Source organism: Prionailurus viverrinus, chromosome A3 (genome assembly GCF_022837055.1).
Source record: "Prionailurus viverrinus isolate Anna chromosome A3, UM_Priviv_1.0, whole genome shotgun sequence".
In the NCBI taxonomy this organism is placed as follows: domain Eukaryota; kingdom Metazoa; phylum Chordata; class Mammalia; order Carnivora; family Felidae; genus Prionailurus; species Prionailurus viverrinus.
In genome coordinates, this window is record NC_062563.1 from 24,897,144 (window position 1) to 24,920,755 (window position 23,612).

General features: G+C 41.5%; 1 protein-coding gene across 4 annotated transcripts in view; it reads right to left on the reverse strand.

Annotated features, from left to right (window-relative positions):
- Nucleotides 1–1,449: 1,449 nt before the first annotated feature.
- The window catches only part of ASIP (agouti signaling protein), a 161,679-nt gene continuing 139,516 nt past the window's right edge, over nucleotides 1,450–23,612 (reverse strand). For 3 of the 4 annotated variants that reach the window (XM_047854208.1, XM_047854209.1, XM_047854210.1), the window contains 4 exons: nucleotides 7,887–8,056; nucleotides 6,395–6,456; nucleotides 3,791–4,027; nucleotides 1,450–3,558 (listed from right to left, as the gene is read on the reverse strand). In XM_047854208.1, the coding sequence (XP_047710164.1) occupies nucleotides 3,842–4,027; nucleotides 6,395–6,456; nucleotides 7,887–8,046 (408 nt within the window). In that variant the 5' untranslated portion in view covers nucleotides 8,047–8,056 and the 3' untranslated portion in view covers nucleotides 1,450–3,558; nucleotides 3,791–3,841. The remainder of the gene's footprint in view (nucleotides 3,559–3,790; nucleotides 4,028–6,394; nucleotides 6,457–7,886; nucleotides 8,057–23,612) is intronic. The other variant, XM_047854206.1, reaches the window with a different exon arrangement.

Genomic DNA, 23,612 nt, shown 5'->3' on the forward strand with positions numbered 1-23,612 from the left:
CAAATTTAGCAACACATTTTGATCCAGGCATGCAACAATATTCCTTTTTATTGATCCAACCATCAGATGCATGAGGTGTGGTACATACATGGTCAGCAAGGCACTCTATCTATGAGAATATAACCAGAACTGAGTCATCTATACCAGTTTACATAGCTAAAGGAGTCACCTTTGACAAATGTGGTATATTACCCAATAGTCCAGGCCCATGTATTACTGAGAGAGGATGTTGGAATATTACACACTGTATGAGAACTTTCCACTGGAAGCCACAATGGACACATGGCGTTACCAACCCAACACCAAAACTCAAGCCAAGTGTGTTTGAACCTAATTACTTGACCCTATGAGAATTGTATACAAACCTATGCCACAGAGAATTGAAATAACCTTCCAAAAGGAACAATTCAATTTGTTTGATATACAACCTGAATGTAAAATTTATGCCACAGAACTGGGAACAACTATCCATGAATGGCCTGACCGACCACCCATTGATAGGATTAGACTTAGAAAGCCTACAATCCAGGGGTGCCTGGGTGGCTCAGTTGGTTAAGCATCTGGCTCTTAATATCAGCTGAGGTCATGATCTCATGGTTCGTGAGATCCAGCCTTGCATTGGGCTCTTCGCTGACAGCACAGAGCCTGCTTGGGATTCTCTCTCTCCTCTCTTTCTGCCTCTCCCCCCACTCATGTGTGCACTCTCTCTCTCTCTCTCTCTCCCAAAACAAATACTTAATTCAGTAGGAAACTTAGGTTCCAAGATCTCCTCAGCATTCAGAGAATTATATTCCATTGTCTCAACTATGCATGATTGTCTCAACTATGCATGATTATCATGCCTACCAACTGGAATTTAACTATTAACATTGACCATAAAGTTCAGCCCCTCCAACGAAAGTTACTTAATCTTAGAAATTTCTACATAAGAGAACAATTAAAAAATAATTGTTGCATAATCAATAACCTACTGTACAGAGCATGGAATGATATTAAAAACATTATTGTATTTTTCTGACTGGGTGGAGCCTTTCTTACAATTAGACACCTCCAGACCATCAGGTTGTGACAATATAGGACAAGGTAAATTTTCATTATTAAGATGATTAGGGGGTCAAAGCTTATTAGCACATGACACGTATTCTATACCACCAAAAATACATTACAACATAGCACTTCTGGCACCGCAAACATCCTTATAGATTGATGGATATTTACTACCCAAAGAGATAGTATTTCAGTGGTCTAATAGCATGTATTATACATGGCATGAACTGGAAATCAATGCTAATCTTTTTCCTTTAACAAGAACAGCCATTGAAAATTTACTTTTAGGGGCACCTGGGTGGGTCAGTCGGTTAAGTGTCCGACTTCGGCTCAGGTCGTGATCTCACAGTTTGTAAGTTTGAGCCCTGCATTGGGCTCTGTGCTGACAGCTTAGAGCCTGGAGACTGCTTCGAATTCTGGGTCTCCTTCTCTCTCTCTCTGCTCCTCCCCAACTCATGCTCTCTCTCTCTCCTTCAAAAATAAATAAAAACATGAAAAACAGAAAAAAAAAGAAAATTTACTTTTGGACATGGGACACTTTCATTGGATAATTTGTGCTAATAGCTTCTCAGAGGTCACATTCTTTAATCATATAGAATGAATGATACTATCTATCATCACCATAGACAATGAGTGTGTTAAAATATTGTATGCTATTAATGTAACATTTAGTAGCACTACCAAAATGGGTACCTTTGTCTCACAATATTCACATAAAATTTTTTCAACATCTTATCCTACTAAAATAACAGAAATACCTTGGGTAAAAATTAACAAAATTGATAAATTTCTAGATGAAAAATTAGAAAGGCTCAAAGTAGCCCATAAAACTTCGACCAACAAGCTAACCCACTTTAATCTTGCTGCACAGCCCACTCAGGTGGCCGCAGGAGTCATTAACCCCAACTTAGCTGCATTGAACAAAAATATTCAAAACACATATAATAAATGGTCCTTTCCAGAGTTGTTAACAAAACCCTTCAAATGTGATTTGTTTTGGCTCATGGCCTGACTATAACCCTTTAAAATACTTAAAGGGATTATCTCTCTATACATGTTTGGAAATCCATTAAGGAAATCTTTTGCTTTTAGCTATTATTTTTCTTATATATCTTATTAAACATGCTATTAAAGTGTTATGCACCCTCAGGCTTAAGAAGGAAAAATCACAAAAAGACTATGATTAACCATACCTTCACCATTCTTTTCTAGACATGCCAAGAGCCTATGTTGAAGAGTCCATGTATATTTTTTACTTTTATCTGCCCATAGTTGGCAACATGATTCTTATTTCATTTATTTGACTGCATTGTTGATTTGTTAACTTACCTTCATTACATTTAGATTTAGTTTTTCTCCTCTCTTTTTGACTTGATTTAATTCTTATTAGATGTGACTTTAAGTTGGAGTTTTAAAATTTAATCCTTACTTAATTTTGCTTTATTTGACTCAGTTTAATGTATGTAACTTGCTTAGATTTGATGTGATCTTTGTTTTATGATATCAGTTGACATTTCATACGGTTTCAGATTTATTTGATTTTGTTTGATTCTGATTGAAAACATGATTGAATGATTTGGATTTGCCCTCTTCCACATTAGCAAACTAGTACTGCTGACTTGGTTTAAGACTTGATTCCTGCATGACCCTTACAGATTTGTCATGAGAAATCACGGGGTGGAATGTAGAAAGCAAGATGGTGTTGCTCATGTTAAGCAGGGGCCTGTGTCAAACAGGTGACTGTCAAGCAATGATGCAAGCAGCTAAGGGCATTGCAGGTACAACCAGATATCTTGGAGACCAGCACCAGCTTTTGACACATTCAGGAGTTACAACCAACAGAAACAGAGGAGGTCAGCAAAGGCCCAAGACTGATTAAATCCCGTTTAAAAAGGATTTTGGCAGCAAACTGTCAGACTTCTCAGACACTGACGTCTCTATGTCTGAACACTTCAAAAAGGCAGCTGAAGGCTTGCCTGACTGATCTCTGGAAAGAACACAGATGCTTCTTCACTGCTTGAACATAATAAGCAATAAGTGCAAGAGCTGACCCAGGAGAGCTGACCCAGACCTGACTGAGGCCTTATCCCAACTGCTTGGTCAAAAATTGGTTCCTTAGCTTCCTCCCCGCGTTCTACATTGCTTGTTATGTGACCTGTCTTGTGCTTTGTCTGACATGTAAAAAGTCGAGTAAAACACGTGGTGAAATGTCATTGAATTTGGAATCCTGAACCTGCTTTATAATTATGTTAACCTTGCTTTATGACTGAATAAAGCTGACATTGTGGAAAGACACAACTGGCGTGTGCACCTTCACAGCCAGCTCCGGACAGGCAGCTTCGTGTGTTCCCAGGCTTAAAGGTAGGGGGCAGCACTTGTCTCCAACGGACATGCGCTTGCCCTAGGGCCTGGGAAATCCGGTTTCTCAGGCCCCTCAGGAGATACAGCCTGCGCAGTCCAGGTCTTCTGCAGTGAAGGGGACTCAAGGAACGGAAAAGAATCTCTGGGGTCCTTTAAAGAAACAGCCACACACCTTTGAGCAACCTACATATATTTGGATTTTAGCCCCGCCCAAGCCAAGTCTCCTTGAAGCCCCGCCTCCTGAAAGCTCCTTCGCAACGTAAGTAGCTACGCCCGCGCCAAATGCAAGGAAGCCACACCTGTTAGAAATCACCCACCCCAGGAAGGGCCCCCACCCCCACCCCCGAGAGCCCCACCCTACCCTTCCCCGCTGGCGCCCTACCCCTCCCAGCTGGCGCTCTGCCCCTCCCCGCTGGCCTGGAGGCGGGTGAGCTCAGCATGTGGGGTTGAGCACTCGGCAGGAGCAGGAGCTGCGGAAGAAGCGGCACTGGCAGGAGGCGCACGGGTCGCAGCAGGCGGGCGCCGGCGGCTTGCAGCTGCCTCGAGTGGCCACGCAGGGGGCGGGCGGCGGAGGCCGGGGCCGCCGAGGCCGAGCAACGTTCTTCATCGAAGCCTTTTTCTGTGGGGAAAAGCGGGGGCTCCTCAATCCGGCCACGTCCGCCCCACCCCTCTTCACCTCAGCCTTGGGAACTCTGGGCAGTGGAGGCCCCAGACCACACTTATGTACCCACAGCCCACCATCCATTCGACAGCATGCCCACGGGGGACCCTAGCGGATCCCTGCCTCCCCCAGTCACCTATCCCCTGCCTCCAAACCCAGTAACACTTACTTACCTGGCTGCGCCTGGCCCACTTTTCTTCCTGGGGGGTCCCACTCAGTTCTGGGTGTTCCTCCTTCCAGTGTATCCCCAATCTCTGTCCGTTCTGCCTTCCCATTAAATCCGGATCCACTCACTTCACCACCTCGCTACCCTGAGCCAGGCCACTATCCTTAGTCTGCTGCTCTGGCCCACTTACAGTCCATCCTCCATTGCACCAAACGGACCTCTCCGAAGACCTGTGATGGCATCCACTCTGGCTTAAAGCCCTCAGTAGGTTTTCTTTGAACTTAGAATAAACCATAAACGTCACTTAGGCCCTCGAGGCCCTCTGGTGTGGCCCCACCCACCTCTCCGAGCTGTTTTTACCACACTGTTCCATTCGCCTTCCCTCCTTCCCTCCTTGCTCTCAAGCGCAGAGTTCCTGCTGCAGGGCTTTTGAACTGGCTACCCACTTTCCTGAAACCATTCTTTGTTGTGCTCTTCAGTACAGGTACTTGAAATGTATCTAGTGCAACTGAAGAACAGGAGTTTCAAATTTTATTTAATTTTAATATTAATTTACATTTAAAAATAGAAGCAGCGTAAAATTTTTTTCTTTAAAAAATTGTTCTTGTTAGGACTACAGCTGACTTTATTAAAAGTTACCATCGGAATTGAGATGTACTGTAAGCGTAAAGATACACCACCAGGTTTCAGACTTAGCACACATAGAAAAATAATGTAAAATATCTAACTTTTTATATTGGTCACATATTAAAATGATAATATTTTGGATACACTGGGTTAAATAAAATGTTAAACTTAATGACACGTGCTTCTTTTTCCTTTTTTTCAGTGTAGCTACTAGGAAACTTAAATTCACATACGTGGCCTACAGTTTATTTCTATTAGGCATTGCTGCTTGAGGTTACTGAAGTTTTCAGTATTTAAGTGCTGCTTCCTTAGGGAGGGCTTCTGAGACCACTCTTCCCTTCACTCTCATTGCCGTGCTTTAATTCCTTTACAGTGTTTATCATTATCTGAATTTATTTTACCTATTTATTGGTTTACTTGCTGTTTGTCTCGTTTCCCCACAAGAATGTAAACTAGCAGGGATATATGCCTCTTGTTCACTTCTGTATTCCCTGAACCTAGCATGCAAAAATATCTGTGAACCATGTATTCTTATATGTCAATCATCTGATCTGCTTGTCACTCAACAAAACGTCTAGAGAGGAACAGGGACTTTCTCAAGGTCACACAGTGCCAGGTCTAAGACTGGAATAATTTGTGCATTTCAACAATGCCTTAATCCAGTATTTCCCAAAGGGTGGGAACCTGTACCATGGTAGTATGATTTTAGGTAGTACATGAGTATTAAATGACATTAAATCACATAATGAGAAAGGATTCCTTTTTCAATCTCTTTCAATTTTAAAGGCTCAGTTTGGTGCCAATATATCATTAATGCTTTCCCCACACTTTCTAATCTGACTCTTAACAATAAGCCTCAGATTTAGAACATTTGGCAGGTGACCCCATCCAGCTAAATTCCACTAAAAATCTTTTGGTTTCATTAAACTTATTTTTATGGCAAGTGATATTAATTTTCTGTCATAGTTTTATATATATCTATTATATATATATATATATATATATATATATATATATATAATAGATAGATAGATAGATAGATTTTTTTTTAAGTTTTAATTTTAAACAAATAGGTGAAACTCACTTATGGCAAAAATTGTGGGGGGTTCCCGGCTGGCTCAGTTGGTAGAGCATGCATCTCTTGATCTCAGGATTATAAATTCAAGCCCCATGTTGAATGTAGAGATTATTTAAAAATAAATCTTTAAAATAAAATTGTGGGAAATAGTTCTGAAATAACAGAGGTCTAGGAAACATTGCATTCAGTCAAAAGAATGAATGATGGTGACATTTCAGTCAGGGGGCTAGCTACTATAAGAAGATGCTTTTTAGCAGGTAAGCTATTTTGCTCAGTGAACCTTAGCTCTCTGGGCTTCTGTGGGGGTCTGGTTCAGGGCTTGAGGGCAGGAAGCCTTTAGATAGCTTTCAGCTTCTTTTGTTCATGAAAGTCTGGAAAGTCTTTCATTTAGTTCCTAGCTAGAATTCCCTTTTAAGTCTGGTCCCACCCCCACAATGAAAACTCCCAGTCCTACCTTGGAAGATCTCTTCTTTTCCGCCTCTTTTCTGCTGATCTTTTTGGATTTCTTGTTCAGTGCTTCAAAGAGAGACAGAAGGAGCAAAGCCAGATGTTTCTGGAGGCCATGAGCTACAGTAAAGTGGGAGGAGTGGAGGGGGCTCCAGGAAATCTCAGGGTGTGGGAGAAGAGGGGTTGGCTGCATGAATCACAACTTGGGACTTAGGCCAGCAGATTGTTGTTAGCTTGGCTGCTGACCTGGAGCCAATGTCCTCTGAGGGAAGGCAAAGAGGAAATCCAAGAAGGCCCTGAAAAATGGACTCTCAGTGTCATGTACATGGATGGACCTGTGTTTCCTGGGATGCCTGGGTGGCTCAGCTGGTTAAGCGTCTGACCCTTAATTTTGGCTCAGGTCATGATCCCACAGTTCGTGGGTTCCAGCCTCATGTTGGGCTCCATGCTGACAGTACTGCTTGGGATTCTCTCTCTCCCTTTCTCTTTGCCCCTCTGCAGCTTGTGCGCGTGCGCTCTATCTCTCTCAAAAAAAAACCAAAACCAAACCAAACCAAAACAAAACAAAACGAAACAAAACAAAAAAACCCCACAAAACCAAAAACCCCCCAGCTATTTCCTTATGCAAACTACTTAACCTCCTTAAGACCCAATTTTCTCACCTGCAAATAGGGTACTCTAGAATCTACCTTACAGGGTTGTCTTGAGGATAAACAAAGTATCTTTATAAAGTGAGAAGTTTGGCACATCAAAGGTGATTGATCAGTGATGTACCCCATCCCCTTCCCTGCTCCTTCCCTGATACGGCTAGAATATTCTCTTTTCCTAGTGAGAGGCAAGGCAGTGAGGGATATTAGTTTTGAACTTGGGTTCTGGAATTAAACACCTGGGTTTGAATTCTGGCTCTGCTAGTTGAGAACTGTGTGATCTCATGTTAGTCACTTAACTTTGCTAAGCCTCAATTTCCTCAACTGTGAAACAGGAATTAAAATAGTACTCACTTCCCAGTGCCTAGCATACAAGGAGTATATCTGTTATTATTATTTTTATCAGATGAAATTGAACTAGAAGATGTTCAATGTCAGGCCCTAATGCCCCTGGTATTTTCCCCTGAGCAGTCATTCTCCATCTCAACACTGAAAGGACTAGTTCATACTACACTTGGTTATATTCTGCAGCATTTTCTAAAATTTTTACCGTTGATAGTTCTTTGATTCAGTTAGTTTCAGAAATGCCAAGTTAAACCAAATTCATGAAGTGTCTTGACTTCAGGGTCTCTCGGAGCATCTAACGTGCGAAGCTGCATATTAGACTGGTGGTATGCAGAGCTTTTCCAAACCATGTGAGCCAAGGAATACTTTGTTCCTCTAGGATTACACGAAAGAGCTCTGACCTATGTCAGTGAATCCTGGTATCAGCCCGGGGAGCACGTTTGACATCTTGCAGCCCCTTCTCATGGACCGGAGTCCAGAGACCAGGGGTCAAGCTGGGCTACTTACCTACAATAGAGACAGAAGGGAGATCCAACATGTTCATGGAGGAGTTGCTCCTCAGGTTCCTGTCATCTCTGGGTTTTTCCTCAGGTGCCAGGTGACTGTAGGCAGTGAGGAGGCACAGGGAGACCAGCAGGGTGGCCAGGAGTAGGCGGAGGATATTCATCCTTGAAGGCCTGAGTGGAACAGAGAAGGCAGTCAGGCTGGTGGGTCAGGGGTTCTGGCAAGAGGATGTGCCCTTTTGCTTTCCATGTATCTCTTTGGGCTGGTGCTCTGACCCCATTTGTAAGTGTCCCAGTGGAGCCAGAGGACCAGAAAGGCTTAGGACAGGAAAGGGGAACTGATGAAGGAACAAGAGAGAAAAGGAGAGATGGGGAGAGGAAGCGAGACAAGGAAAGGAGGGATATAGAAGCAAAGAGAAAAGGAATGCATTGCAGTTGGTCTCTGCCATTCTGAGGGTGGGGTGCTGGGTTTTATAGTTAGTGGTCCCAGGAGAACCTAGGCCTGGGCAGAGTTGTTGAAAGGCCCCAATAGTACCTTGCAGTGGCAGAGATTTTACTATGGTGCAGAGAATGAGGCTCATAAGACTCTCTGAGAAAGATGCAGGGATAGATGGCATCTTCAGACAAGTGTATATGTTGTCACATGTGCTGTATTCCCATGCCCAGAGGGAATGAGTACAGGTGTGGTTTGTGTGAGAAGGATGGACCTGTTGACATAGGCTGACTGGATTTACTGACTTATTGCTAGCTGGATTTTGATGAAGCAGATGGAGCCCAGAGTGGATTCCTTCCCATGAATGCCTTCATTTGGCTTAATCAGGGTTGAGAACTTCAGAAGCATCTTCATCTTCTCTGAGTGTGGGATCTCCATGCCTTACATGCTCTGTGCATTGTTCCCTCTGGTCTGGGAAAAAACTGAGGCTGCTTTCCCAAAGTTCTCTCTGCCCTGCCATAAACCATGGTGGGTGAGAGGAGAATAAAACAATCTGTTCATACTGGTCCTGCCCACTCCTGGGCTTCCTTACAGCCGCCTGGCAATTTCTACCCTACTCCTCCCAGCTCTCAGCTTAATAAACTGCAATTAATGAAATACAATTTCTTAGAACCTAAATAATTTAGTGGAACTAAATTAAAACTAAGCTAAATGGAGTCTGGAAAGGGTGAAATCTCAGTGGAATTAATCTTATTTGTGTGTTGGGAGAGGGCTAAAAATGAGTGTTCCTCGCACTAATCCTGGGGAGCAATATGTATATTCTAAATGTAATATGGGTCCATAATGCCTAGTTGTATCATGATCCTCAGGGTCAGAATTTTTTTTAAGAATTTTATGGATTTTAGAAAACAAATATCATCTATATACTATATTAAACCACATACAATGGGCCTGGGTACACCCATAATAAATACTGATACTTCTGCAGCCAAAAAGGTGGGGATATTCATAATAAACAGGATAAACAAAGACTATGAATTAATTTGCGTCAATTGAGGATAGGTTTTGTTGCCAAGATACTTCAGGTAGGGTCAGATTTTTCTGCCAAAGAAAAAAGAAAACTGATAGTTTTCAGAGTTTGGGAATTTTACAATTTCAGGTAAAGGACTATAGGATTACAAACCCTCATTGCTGTTACTACTCAACATGGGACACCCACTCCCTGCTATTAATACAGGATAATAATGCTGACAGCAATGACCACCTATGCAATTGTGTTCTCAAGAGTAATTTGTCCTTCCACTCTGTAGTGGTGAAGGCTGTTCTTTGATCTGTGGTATCACTGATGACAATACCTTCTCTTAAACTTGTCATCTGCTTTAAATTACTGCTTATGACTTAAGATGAGTTTTTATTCAGCATGGTGGATATAAAGAATCCAGAAAGGGGAGTCAGGTCAGCTGGATGTACCTGCTATATAAGTGGCTGTGTGACCCTGGGCCCATCTGGGCCTCTGCTTTCTCATCTGTAAAAAGAGAGGATAGGGGGGCACCTGGGTGGCTCAGTCAGTTGAGCGACTGACTCTTGTTTTTGGCTCAGGTCATGATATCGTGGTTTCGTGGGTTTGAGCCCATGTCAGGCATTGTGCTGGTGGTACAGAGCCTCTCTCCCTCTCTCTCTGCCCCTCCCCTATTTGTGCTGTGTCTGTCTCTCTCAAAATAAAGAAATAAACTTAATTTTTTTTTTTTAAAGAGAGGATAGGACTACATGACTTAATATATGTTATGAGGCACAGAGTAGAAACTTAATAAAGATTTGTTTAATGAATGAAAGAATCTTAAGACCTTTCTATTCTAAAATTCTACAAATCAGTGATTTCTGATTCTTGCTTCCTGGGTGTTGGGGCAGGTTAAACAGTTGAATAAAGATTTTGCAAAGGTCACTTGTGTATCCTTAAGAGTCAAGGGATTTGTAAATGCATTAATGTGACTGAATCTGATTAAACTCTGGAAAAGAGGCCACAGAAAGTCATGGCTAAATGCAATTGGCTGTGTACCTCAGGAGTCTTGATGTGTGTGTGTGCATGTGTGTATGTATGTGTGTTCAGCATGCACACTATAAGGGCTCTGACTGAGGGAATATGGGAGGTAATAGTATCCAGATCATCTCTGAGTATGGCAAAATGAGTAGACAGTATATCAGTATAGAGTGCATACTCAGTGTGCTCTGTAGAAATCCCCTTAGCTATGGTACTGGGTATAGTCTGATATCTTAATCCTCTAGGGTCAAGGCCTTAGTCCCCAAAGCAAAGGAAAGGATTATAATTTCCCAATAATGAGGAGGGGCTAACGACCTATTGGGACAGAGATATAGTGAGAGATAAGAACTGAGGAAGAGGTAAAGGCAGCAGAGTCTTCTTGAAAAGAGTGACCAATATTAGTTGCTGGCCATACTAGATGTTAATGAGGTGCAGCCTTGACAGCCTGCCCTGGGTTTTGCTCATGGCATCAGTGAGGGGAGCCAGGGTATCTAGGAAGCCAGCAAGTTGGCATTGCAGGGAAGGTGACTGGGCTCTGTTTGTTGTAATAGTGGCTTCTACCAGTCCTGCCAAGCACCACTGGCAAAGGGTACGGGAGTCTGGGTTAAGCTCATCCCTGTGGAGGAAAAAAGTAGTGTTTTGTAGGGCTTTACATGGATGGGCATCTCATATAGGCTAGGAGTGTTGGAGGGAGACTCTCTGCTGATCAGTCTTTTGGAATGAAACACATACTTGGGAAGAAAGGGAAATTAAAGCAGGAGGGAATCTTAACTTTGAAATTGTCTGCAAAACTTTGCCCATATGTGCATTTTTCTGGGAGAGAAGGTCCATAGCTTTCTCTGGATCCATAAGGGGGTTTTAGGCACCTAAAGAGCTCACAACCCCTTCTTTGCAACCTGAGTGGGGCTTATCCAGAATCACAGGTACATGAGAGCAGAGGACACTGTCTTTTTTATTTTTTTCTGTTCATGCAATAATTGAGTTCTATAATTGGGGAAATGTACTTGTGGGAAGGGGCATATCATTCCAGACTAGTGCTGGTATAAAATAAAGAAATATAATAATGAAGCAAACTAAAGAATATAAACACCATGGTCCCATTTGTGAACAAATATCAAAACTCCCTCAAAAGTAAATATGCTTACATATGCAAAGAAAAAAGCGTGGGAGGAGACACATTAAAATTTTAATAATGATTACTTCTTAGGAGTGGAGTTAAGGATGGGGAGTGAGGTAGAGAAATGCACTTCTTCATGTACTTCTGTATTTGAATTTCCTTTTCAAGAATGTTATTACATTGTAATAAAAAATAAAGGATGATAGAAATAAAATATTGAATGCTACTTGACATAGCATCAAAGAATTTAAAGATGATGGATGGAGAGTTATATTTGATTTGTGACAGTGAGGCTGTGGAGTTTGCAGGACCCTCTTCCCTCTTTGCTCTCAGCACCTACTGCTCTGTCACCAAAATATAGGGCTTTCTCATAGTGTATCATCCTTTTACCCTTCTCTGCCCTGTGACAGTTTTGAAGCCTTCTACCCTTCTGGTTCATCAGCCACTGTTTCTGATATAACAAAACCTGGGAGAGGAACACACCATTTTTGTGGTGTTTTTGTTTCTCAGCCAAATTAGCTATACCAAACACTGAAGGTCAGAGCCAGAGAAAAAATATCACTCATTCATAGTTACCTATATTCCCTACACCAGATGTTCATTGGCTGCATAGGGATCCTACCACCCTACACATCTTTGACCCATCTGAGCAGCAGGTGATATATATCCACGACAGGTGCCCTGGCTGTGCTGAGCTTAGGAGGCTCCATTAGGGCTATTGGCTAATTCCTTAATGTTCACTAGGGCTTATCAGTGATGATAATTTCTGGGGTAAAATGAGGGTGTCAATATGTTTTATCTACCTAGTTTTGTTCCAGGATAGCCAGCCAATCAAGCAACAAATATTTTTTGAATGCCATGGGAAGTTAGTGTTACTGGATTAGGCAAACTTCTGAGAAGGGGAAGAGAAGGAGAATCAAAGAAAGAAGGGTCCAGAGAACTTTGGGACATGGTGTCAGGAGAGCAGATTTTGCTGCGGGTAGGGATGGGACACCAAAAGGGAAGAAGGGACTGATGGAAAGGGCCTGGAGACGTCTTGGTCATAAATTTGGCTCACTTCTCAAGACTGCCTCCTTATGAATGGGCCTGAAGAAAGGCACTTGAGGGACTGAACCCAACATGCCAAGGGATCCTTTAATCAATGTCATCCATGACACTTGGGGAAAATATTAGAATGACAAGGCCAACTGAGCATGAGGAATTCACCAACCTCTTAGTTCTTGCTCTGTCTTTGGTTAACCCAGTCCCAGAGGTTCAGCATCCCTGCTGAACTGCTAACCAAAACTACGCTAAGCCAACCCACAAACATTGTTGCTTGGACAACTGTGAATGTCTCTTAACTGATATCCTGTCTCCTTTCTTGTCCTATTCCATCCATTCCCCCAATAGGAGCCAGAGTGATGGGGGATGGAGGGCATGATTCAAATCATGCATCACTCTTTGCTTAAAACCTCTAAGAGCTTCCTGTTGTTTTTGAAGTAAAATAAATATTTCCTGCAAAGTCCTGTTATTCTCTCTGGACTCATCTAATAGACTCTCCTGCTCAATCACTATATTCTAGACATATTGTACTCCTTTCTGTTCCTAGAATATGCTAAACTATTTCTATCCCAGGGCCTTTACTGTCATTCCCTTAGCCCTAAATGTTCATTCCCTGGCCTTGAACTTGATTCCCTCAAATTTTCACATAGCTAGATCACTGGAAACCTTTGGACCTTTTTACAAATATCACCTCTTTATTTGACTATTTTATCCAAAAGTGTCCTTTCCCCAGTTTCTGTCTATCCCAACATCCATATCTTTCATAGCTCTTACAAATGAGCAATTATCTATGTTTATCTTCATATTGGCTTTCCTTCTTTTGTATAATTTAAACTCCCATAGGGCAGGGACCCTGTTGTCATATTCATTTTGCTACCCTCACTGCTAAGCAATCCCTGACACACAGCAGGCACTCAATAAATATCTGGTGAATAACTGAATGAATGAATGGGTGAAAAAGAAAACCAACAACAGAAAATCTTCAGATTTCCCTGGTCCCTTCAGGCCAGCAGGGAAGGTTAAAAGTCAGATTTGATTATGATTCCATGTCTTTTCCTTGGCCTTTGTTCTATCATACTGGGGCTTAGACAAATTTTGAGTTTCAACTGCATCCCTTATCTGAGTGCTAGGATAGCACCCTTGCTTTTCTTAATATCTTTGATTTTGTACTTGACCAAAAGAGGTAAAAGAGATAATTTACTTTGTAGATAAAAGTGCCTGGCAAGGGGGCCATGATGAGGATATAACAATCATAGGGCTATAGAACTGGAAGAGACTTTAAGGCTCTTGTTCAAGGAACTTAAGCCTGGCTATGCATTAGAATTATCAGGGGAGCTTTTTGCCACCCTGTTCACAGTACTGTGTTAAGATACAATTTACAGGGGCGCCTGGGTGGCGCAGTCGGTTAAGCGTCCGACTTCAGCCAGGTCACGATCTTGTGGTCCGTGAGTTCGAGCCCCGCGTCAGGCTCTGGGCTGATGGCTCAGAGCCTGGAGCCTGTTTCTGATTCTGTGTCTCCCTCTCTCTCTGCCCTTCCCCTGTTCATCCTCTGTCTCTCTCTGTCCCAAAAATAAATAAACGTTGAAAAAAAAAAAAGATACAATTTACATACAGTAAAAAGCACAAACTTTAAGTATCCAGCTTGACAAAATTTAACTTTTATATACACTTATGTAACCACCACTCAGTTCAAGGTATAAAACCCTCCTTTCACTCCTGAAAGTTCTCTTGTGCCTCCTTCTGGTCAATACCCATTTTTACCCCTCAGAGGTAACCTCTATTCTGACTCCAACCACCATAGATCATTTTTTTTTCTGGTTTTTGTACTCATAAAAATTGAATCATACTGAAATGAAATCTGAATGAAATGTCCGACATTTCTTTTGCTGAACATTTTTGAGGTTTTATCCACTTTGTTGCGTACATAGTGGTTTGTTCTTTTTTTTTTTTTTATTGCTGATTAGTATTTCATTTTAAATGTACCACATTTGTTTATCCATTCTCTTGGGTGCTTTTGCAAGAAGTAAACCCAAACCTTGTCCTAGGCCCACTGAATCTGAATCTAGGAATGGAGCCTGGGAGACATACTTAAAAAAATTTTTTTTTAAGTTTATTTATTCATTTAGAGACAGAGAGAGCAGGCAGGGGAGGGGCAGAGAGAGAGAGAGAGAGAGAGAGAGAGTGAGAGAATCCCAAGCAGACTCTGCACTGTCAGCACAGAACCTGATGCGGGCCTCGAACTCACAAAACGGAAGACCATGACCTGAGCCAAAACCAGGTTGGACACTTAACTGACTGAGCCACCCAGGCACTCTCTGGGAGACATATTTTAATAAGCTTCCAGGCAACTGTGATGCACAGCCATGTGTGAGAAACATTAATTTTGTCCATCCACCCTGGTTCTATAGATAAGAAAATTGAAGCTCAGACTAGGAAAGTTTCCTAAGCAGACACTTGAATCAGTAAGAGGCAAGGGTAGAACTTCTTCCACCAGGCTGCTCTTTGCACTGTAAGACAACTCAAACTGCTAATTAGTGACAGAGGCAGGGACATAAATCATAATAGCTTCCATTTATTGAGTACCTGCTCTATGGCAGACTCTGTTCTAGGCCTGTTTCGCGTATTTACTCCTCTTAACAAAGTACATATCTTTGCTGAGGAAACTGAAACCCAGAGCAGCCCAAAGGACAGAAGTAGTGAGTGCAGAGAGAGAAGTCAATCCTAAGTCTGCCTGACTCAAGTCACACAAGAAGGTTGGTACCTTTTCCTGAAGTGGAAAGGAGGAAAACTATAAACTCCTTGGTTTGGTGACCTGCCATCCTAGCTCAGTCCAGCTTGCCAAGGTAGAAATAAAAAACAAAATAAAACAAAACAAAAAAAAAACAAAACAGAACAGTATCTACTCTGCTTTTCACACCCTGGTTTTAGAACTCCTTCAGTTCTGTATCCTCCCCATTAGTGGAAGTTGTTGACTGTCAGATTGATTAAAAATGTTCCAGCTAAGGAAAGGGTGATGTGTTTGCTTAATCACTAGCTCTTCCTTCTCTATTGACAAATCTCTGCACAGGGGTGGGGACCACAAATGCTGCCAGTGAGTCTGTCAGAGATGGTTCCCCACACATCTGGGAAGCAAGTTTCCGAAAATGGGGAGGGCCTTGACTCTTTCATCAGGGTAAACTGACCCTAGCTATCAGGAACTGGAATGAGTCAGAAACACATCTACTAGCTGAGATGTTGAACCTGGAGTCCTGAGAGTCTGGCAAGCTCTGTTTTTCAATAATGAGGGAGTCTGGGAAGGGTCGGCTGAGGAAAATAGAGACTTCTCTTATGTAGCTGGTAGCATTGAGGGAGCAGGATGGGAAATGAGGCAGAAGGAGAGAAGAAAGCTTGTGGATATTGACAAGGACCAAACTTGAGACTCCTCTAAGACTTCTCAACTAGGCCTCAGTTTTGGCCCTCATTCTGTCTTTGGCCTGCCTAGCACAGTTTTAGTAAGAATCCTGTCAATTTAGGGGCACCTGGGTAGCTCAGTCGGTTGAATGTCCGACTCTTGATTTCAGCTCAGGTCATGATCTCGCAATTGGTGGGATAGAGCCTTGCATCGGGCTTGCACTGATGTCACGGAGCCTGCTTGATATTCTCTCTTTCCTCTCTCTCTCTCTTTCCTCCCCCATGCACATGTGCTCTCTTTCTCAAAATAAATACACATAAAAAAAAAAGAAACCTGTCAATTTAGTGAGAATCTCCTCACCCTTGATATCTGATTGAGTTCCTCATCCCCCACTTAAAAAAAAAAAGTTTAGGGGCGCCTGGGTGGCACAGTCGGTTAAGCGTCCGACTTCAGCCAGGTCACGATCTCGAGGTCCGGGAGTTCGAGCCCCGCGTCAGGCTCTGGGCTGATGGCTCAGAGCCTGGAGCCTGTTTCCGATTCTGTGTCTCCCTCTCTCTCTGCCCCTCCCCCGTTCATGCTCTGTCTCTCTCTGTCCCAAAAATAAATAAACGTTGAAAAAAAAATTAAAAAAAAAGTTTATTTATTTATTTTGAGAGAGAGAGAGAGAGAGAGAGCACATGTGGGGAAGGGGCAGTGAGAAAGAATCCATAGTAGAGGAGGGGCAGAGGGAGAGGGAGAGAGAGAATCCCAAGCTGCCTCCTCAGCACAGAGTCCAAAGTGTGGCTCAATCTCACAATGGTGAGATGGCTACCTGAGACAGATATCAAGAATCAGAGAGGCTTAACTGATTTAGCCACCTAGTCCTTTTAGGTCAGGTTAGCAAGAATTCCTCCTATCTTTGATGTCCCCTTTTAGTAATTTTCCATCTACTGACCCTCACTCTGCTCATTGGCTATGAATCTCCAACTATCTTTGCTGTATTCAGAGTTGAGCCTGAGCTCCATCCCTTATTGCACTATCCCTATTGAAAGAGTCCTGAATAAAGTCTTCCTTACCATTTAAGAATTTTTTCTTTAACAATACCAAAACAATTTGATTTCTTAGGCTGTTTCTATACATACAGACAAATTTGAATATTGTGACTGAATTGACTAATTTAATGTTTGTGCCTAACAGATACCAAATTGAATAATATTCTTTTTTTTAATGTTTTTATTTATTTATTTTGAGAGAGAGAGAGAGAGAGAGTGCACACGAGCAGGGGGAGGGGCAGAGGGGGAGACAGAGAGAATTCCAAGCAGGTTCCATGCTCAGTACAGAGCCTGACATGGGACTCAACTCCATGACCATGGGACTGTGACCCAAGCCAAAATCAAGAGTCAGATGCTCAATCAACTGAGCCACCTACACTCCCCCAAACTGAATAATATTCTAATGGGTGGTTTTGGTCTTAGGTGGACAGTCTGCTTCAGGATTCTTCTGAGATCAAGAACCATGTGGGAGGTCCAGCATCTCCCTAAGAGGCCCTGAGTTAGAATTTGAGAGAAAGCTTAAGGCTGTGTTCCTCCTCAAGAATCAAAGGACAGAAATCATCCAGGCAGCTGCTTGTCAGCATGAAATGTCTCCATGTTCTACTGAAATAGGGGTCAGAGTCCAGGCTTCTCAGATGTTGTTCCCACAGTATACAAGGAACACAATGCTTATAGGAACTGCTAAAATGGTTACTTTGATCTCCTGACCTCATTCCCTACAGGCTGATTTAGTGCTCATCACTCAACAAATCCTCAGTAGGGACTTCCCTGATTTTGATTTTGTCCTCCAGAAACCACTTCTTTCCCAGTTCTTTGCCCTAGACCATGCTGTCTTCTGATCTTCTAAATTCCTTTGACTTGGGTCACACTCTGCGCTAAGCATGGCCTGAAGCTAGGCTGATGGTTTTGCTACAGCTCTCAACAACTTTACAGTAGATGGAAGGGAAGAGGCTTTGATGTCAAATGAAATTTTCTGCAGGAAAGGATCAAGGCAGAACCAAGGAAATACAGCTGAGCAAATCTTAAGAGTATGTATGAATTAGTTCCGAGAGAAGGCAGAAAAGGTTTTGAACAGATGCCTGTACAAGTATTTCTGGAGTGGGTCAAGATCTCCTGATCCCACAAAGTCCTCCCAAATAATCAAAGACAACCAAAAGTTCCTCCAGCGTGCCATTCCTTCTCCTAGCATCTCTCCAATGAAAATGACAGAACAAATGTCCAATTTGCTAAAGTGGAGAAAATACACCTGCAATTGAAAATAGTAACCTGAGCTTTTCTCGTGGGCAATAAAATGTGCCAAAATGGGCATCCACACTGAAATCTCAAATATTTAGAAAGGAAAAAGGAGGCTCTGCCATAAACAGAATTTTGGTTGTCTGTTTTGGCTCTACTAAATATGAAATGAACCAGTTCTACACAGGCAGATTGATCCCAAATCCTAAATTCTGCTCTGTGAGAATCATTAGAAATCTGATACTACAAGTGACTTTCTGAAGACATTTACAGAAGTGCTAAAACTTTACTCTGGGGTTAGAGGTGTGATTTTAGAGCACTTCTTTCTAAGGAATTTTAATTAATTAATTAATTAATTAATTAATTAATTTTTTACTGCTAGAAAATAGAAAAAGCAGAGTAAAGAAAAGTAAGAAGTTACTAGTTAGCAGAATGTAAATTTCTTTCTTTATGCTAAACTCCTAACTACCTTGACCCATAAAGTGAAACGAATTTATTTAGCTTTCCTGAAAACTAGGAAATAAGGGATGACTAAGAAGTTCTTTATTTTTTTAATGTTTGTTTATTTATTTTTGAGAAAGAGAGAGAGCACGCAAGTAGGGGAGGAGCAGAGAGAGAGGAATATAGAGAATCCCAAGTAGGCTCTGTGCTGTCAGCACAGAGTCCGATACAGGGCTTGAACCCACAAACTACAAGATCATGACCTGAACCAAAGTCGGGCACCCAACCCTAACTGAGCCACCCAGGCGCCTCACCTAAGAAGTTCTTCAAACTTTCCAAAGTAACAGCAGCTTCACTCTTTCTGAAAGCACATTTAAGTTGCCAACTAAACCTCATATGCTTCCCCCCAAGGAACAGAGGCCAAAGGAACTTTGTTTCTGATCTTGCCGCAAAAGATGCTTATTGCTTGCTTGTCTCTAATTTCAAAGACAAGAACAAGAAAACTGCTAGTCATGGGGTGCCTGGGTGGCTCAGTCGGTTGAGCATCCAACTTCGGCTCAGGTCATGATCTCACAGTCTGTGAGTTTGAGCCCCGCGTCAGGCTCTGTGGCTGACAGCTCAGAGCCTGGAGCCTGCTTCGGATTCTGTGTCTCCCTCTCTCTCTGCCCGTTCCCCACTCATGCTCTGTCTCTCTCTCTCTGTCAAAAATAAATAAATATTAAAAAATTAAAAAAAAAGAAAACCACCAATCATATTACAAAAATTATTCCAAACTTCACTCCATCTCGCGGGCAGGAAGATTCTCACTGATGCACAATGAGAAGAAGGAATGTTTCATCAGGTGAAAAGCAGCAGTAAGCGGACCAGGAGAGCAGGCTAGGTTTTACAAAAGAAGCAAAAGTAAAGGGTAGCATTTATTTTACAGAGAGGATCTCTAGCAACTCAGGTCATTTGAAACTTAGACCCAGAAAAGATGGGATCTCTGCAGGCAGCAGAAGAAAAGTGTTTTCCTCCTACTTACAGTGCCCTTTAATCAGCCTCTGTAACGTAAGGGAAGCTGAAGCTGAGTGTCTTCTATGTCCTTAGGCAGCAGAGCGAGATGTGTTGCAGTGAGATTTTTAAAAGACCTGGGGAACTCTTGGCAGCTGGCTTCCCATCTCATCCTTTTGCTTTCAGCCAAGCAAAGACCATGCCTTCATATTCATCCTGGTGGCCACAAGGATGTCTAATACCCCTATATTTGTTGTCCGATTTCCATATGTTTTTCTCCAGTCTTGGAATTGGAATTGGTGTTGACACTGAAGTTAGGAGAAGTTGAAAAGGAAGTGGTTGCACTGAGAATACTCATGGGAAAGATTTAATGAGAATTTACTTCAGAATGGATCCAGGAGATGGAATGAAACTTTGGCTTAAGGGGTTAACCTGGAAAAACAAATCCTGCCAAAGAAGGGTTTAATTCAACTTCTTTCAGAAATTCTGGGTGGGCTAAGGAGCACTTGGTGGAGAGGTTAAACCCTAGATGGGCAAAGGCAGATTCCTGAGGCTTAGCTTGTCTTATTAGTAAAACTTCTTTGGAGACTTTCAATATTGGTCTCATAGTTTTCAAAGTTCTATGTACATTTTCATCAGTTGAAGCCTCTGCCCCTCTGCGGGTTTTGTAGGTTATTAGGCTGTGGCTCTCTTCTTCTCCTTATTGACTTGGGTTTTACTTGAACAAACTAGAATTACAAGGTCACAATTTATGGCCCCCTAGGTGATGTGAAGCTTAAAAGCTTTGTAGAAGGGAGCACCTTAATATACAGCCCTGCAGCAAGCATTATCTATTTTTGTGGGGATAGCAGTGGAAGAGTGTGATAGGAAGTGGCACAGCTCTACATTGATTTATCATTATTTCTTGTATCTCTATATCTATTTTTAAAATTCCAGTATAGTTAACATACAGTGTTATATTAGTTTCAGGTGTAGAATTCCATACATTCTTCAGTGCTCAGCAAAATAAGTGTACTCAGTCCCCTTCACCTGCTTTACCCATCCTTCCACCTACCTTCCCTCTGGTAACCACCAATTTGTTCTCTATAGTTAGGAGGCTGTTTTTTGGTTTGTCTCTTTTTTTCTTTCTTTGTTTTGTTTCTTAAATTCTACATATGAGTGAACTCATATGGCATTTGTCTTTCTCTGACTTATTTCACTTAGTATTATGTTCTCTAGCTGCATCCATGTTGTTGCAAATGGCAAGATTTCATTCTTTTTTTAATGGCTGAGTAATATTCTATCCTATATATATATCTCACATCTTCTTTATCCATTCATGTATCAATGCATACTTGGGTTGCTTCCATAATTTGGCTATTGTAAATAATGCTGCAATAAACATAAGGGTACAATATCTTTTCAAATTAGTGCTTTTGTATTCTTTGGGTAAACAGCAGTGGAATTATTGGATTATACGGTAATTCCATTTTTAATTTTTTGAGGAACCTCAATACTGTTTCTACAGTGGCTGCACCAGTTTGCATTCCCACCAACAGTGCACAAGGGTTCCTTTTTCTCTACATCCTCTCGAACATCTGCTGTTTCTTATGTTTTCAATTTTAGCTATTTTGATAGGAACAAGGTGATATCTTATTGTGGTTTTGATTTGCATTTCCCTGATAATGAGCATCTTTTCGTGTGTCTGTTGGCCACCTGTATATCTTCTTTGGAGAAATGTGTTCATGTTTTCTGCCTATTTTTTAATTGGACTTTTTTTTCTTTTTGATGTTGAGTTGTATAAGTTCTTTATATATTTTGGATACTAAACCTTTATCAGATATGTCATTTGCAAATATCTTCTCTAATTCTCTTTTAGTTTTGTTGGTTGTTTCCTTTGCTGTATAGAAGCTTTTTATTTTGAGGTAGTCTCAATAGTTTATTTTTGCTTTTGTTTCCCTTGCCTCAGAAGACGTATCTAGAAAAGTGTTGCAATGGCCAATGCCAGAGAAATTATTGCCTGTGCTCTCCTCCAGGATTTTTTTTTTTTTAGTTTTTTTTTAACGTTTATTTATTTTTGAGACAGAGAGAGACAGAGCATGAACGGGGGGGGGAGAGTCAGAGAGAGAGGGAGACACAGAATCCGAAACAGGCTCCAGGCTCTGAGCGGTCAGCACAGAGCCTGACGCGGGGCTCGAACTCACAGACCGCGAGATCATGACCTGAGCCGAAGTCGGACGCTCAACCGACTGAGCCACCCAGGCGCCCCTCTCCTCCAGGATTTTTATAGTTTCAGGTCTCACATTCAGGTTCTTAATCCATTCTGAGTTTGTTTATTTTTATTTTATTTTATTTCATTTCATTTTAATATTTATTTTTAAAAATTTTTTAAATGTTTATTTTATTTTTGAGACAGAGAGAGACAGAGCATAAGCAGGGAAGGGGCAGAGAGAGAGACACACATAGAATTTGAAGGAGGCTCCAGGCTGTGAGCACAGAGCCCGACGTGGGGCTCAAACTTGTCAACTGCAAGATCATGAACTGAAGTTGGATGCTCAACCAACTGAGCCACCCAGGCGCCCCAATTCTGAGTTTATTTTTGTGTATGGTGTAAGAAAGTGGCCCAGTTTCATTCTTTTTTTCCCCCTCAAGTTTTACTTTAATTCCAGCTAGTGAACATACAGTGCAATATTAGTTTCAGGTGTAGAATTTAATGATTCATCACTTACATACAACATGTGGTGCTCAACAAGTGCTCTCCTTAACTGCCATCACCTATTTAACCCATCACCCCACCCACCTCCCCTCCAATAACCATCAGTTTGTTCTCTATAATTAAGACTCTGTTTCTTGGTTTGCCTCTCTTTTTTCCCTACGATGTTCATTTATTTTGTTTCTTAAATTCCATATATGAGTGAAATAATATGGTATTTGTCTTTCTCTGACTTATTTTGCTTAACATAATACTCTCTAGTTCCATCCATGTCGTTGCAAATGGCAAGATTTCACTCTTGTTTATGGCTGAGTAATATTATATTGTATATATATATACCATACCTCCTTTATCCATTCGTCAGTCAATGGACATTTGGGCTCTTTCCATAATTTGGCTATTGTAAATAATGCTGCTATAAACATTGTGGTGCATGTACCCCTTCAAATCAGTATTTTTGTATCCTTTGGGTAAATACTGAGTAGTGCAATTGCTGGATTGTAGGGTAATTCTATTTTTAACCTTTTGAGGGACCTCCATACTGTTTTCCAGAGTGGCTGCACCAGTTTGCATTCCCAACAACAGTGTAAGAGGTTTCCCTTTTCTCCTCATCCTTCCAATGCCTGTTGTTTCCTGTGTTGTTGATTTTAGCCATTCTGAATGGTGTGAGATGATATCTCATTGTAGTTTTGATTTGTATTTTCCAGATGATCAGTGATGTTGAGGATCTTTTCATGTGTTTGTTAGGCATCTGTATGTCTTCTTTGGAAAAATGTCTATTCATGTCTTCTGCCAATTTTTAACTGGATTATTTGTTTTTTGGGTGTTGAGTTTTATAAGTTCTTTATATATTTTAGATACTAACCCTTTATCAGATATGTCATTTGCAAATATCTTCTCCCATTCCATATGTTGCCTTTTAGTCTTGTTGATTGGTTCCTTCACTGTGCAGAAGCTTTTTATTTTGATGAAATCCCAATAGTTTATTTTTCCTTTTGTTTCTCTCACCTCAGGAGACATATATAGTAAGAAGATCTACTGCCTGTGTCACAGAGGTTACTGCCTAGGATTTTGATTGATTCTTGTCTCACATTTAGGTCTTTAATCTGTTTTGAATGTATTTTTTTGTATGCTGTAAGAAAGTGGTCCAGTTTCATTCTTTTGCATGTAGCTGTCCAGTTTTCCCAACACCATTTGTTGAAGAGAATGTCCTTTTCCTGTTGCATATTCTTGCATCCTTTGTCAAAGATTAATTGACCATATAATCATGAGTTTATTTCTGGGCTTTTTATTCTGTTCCATTGATTTATATGTCTATTTTTG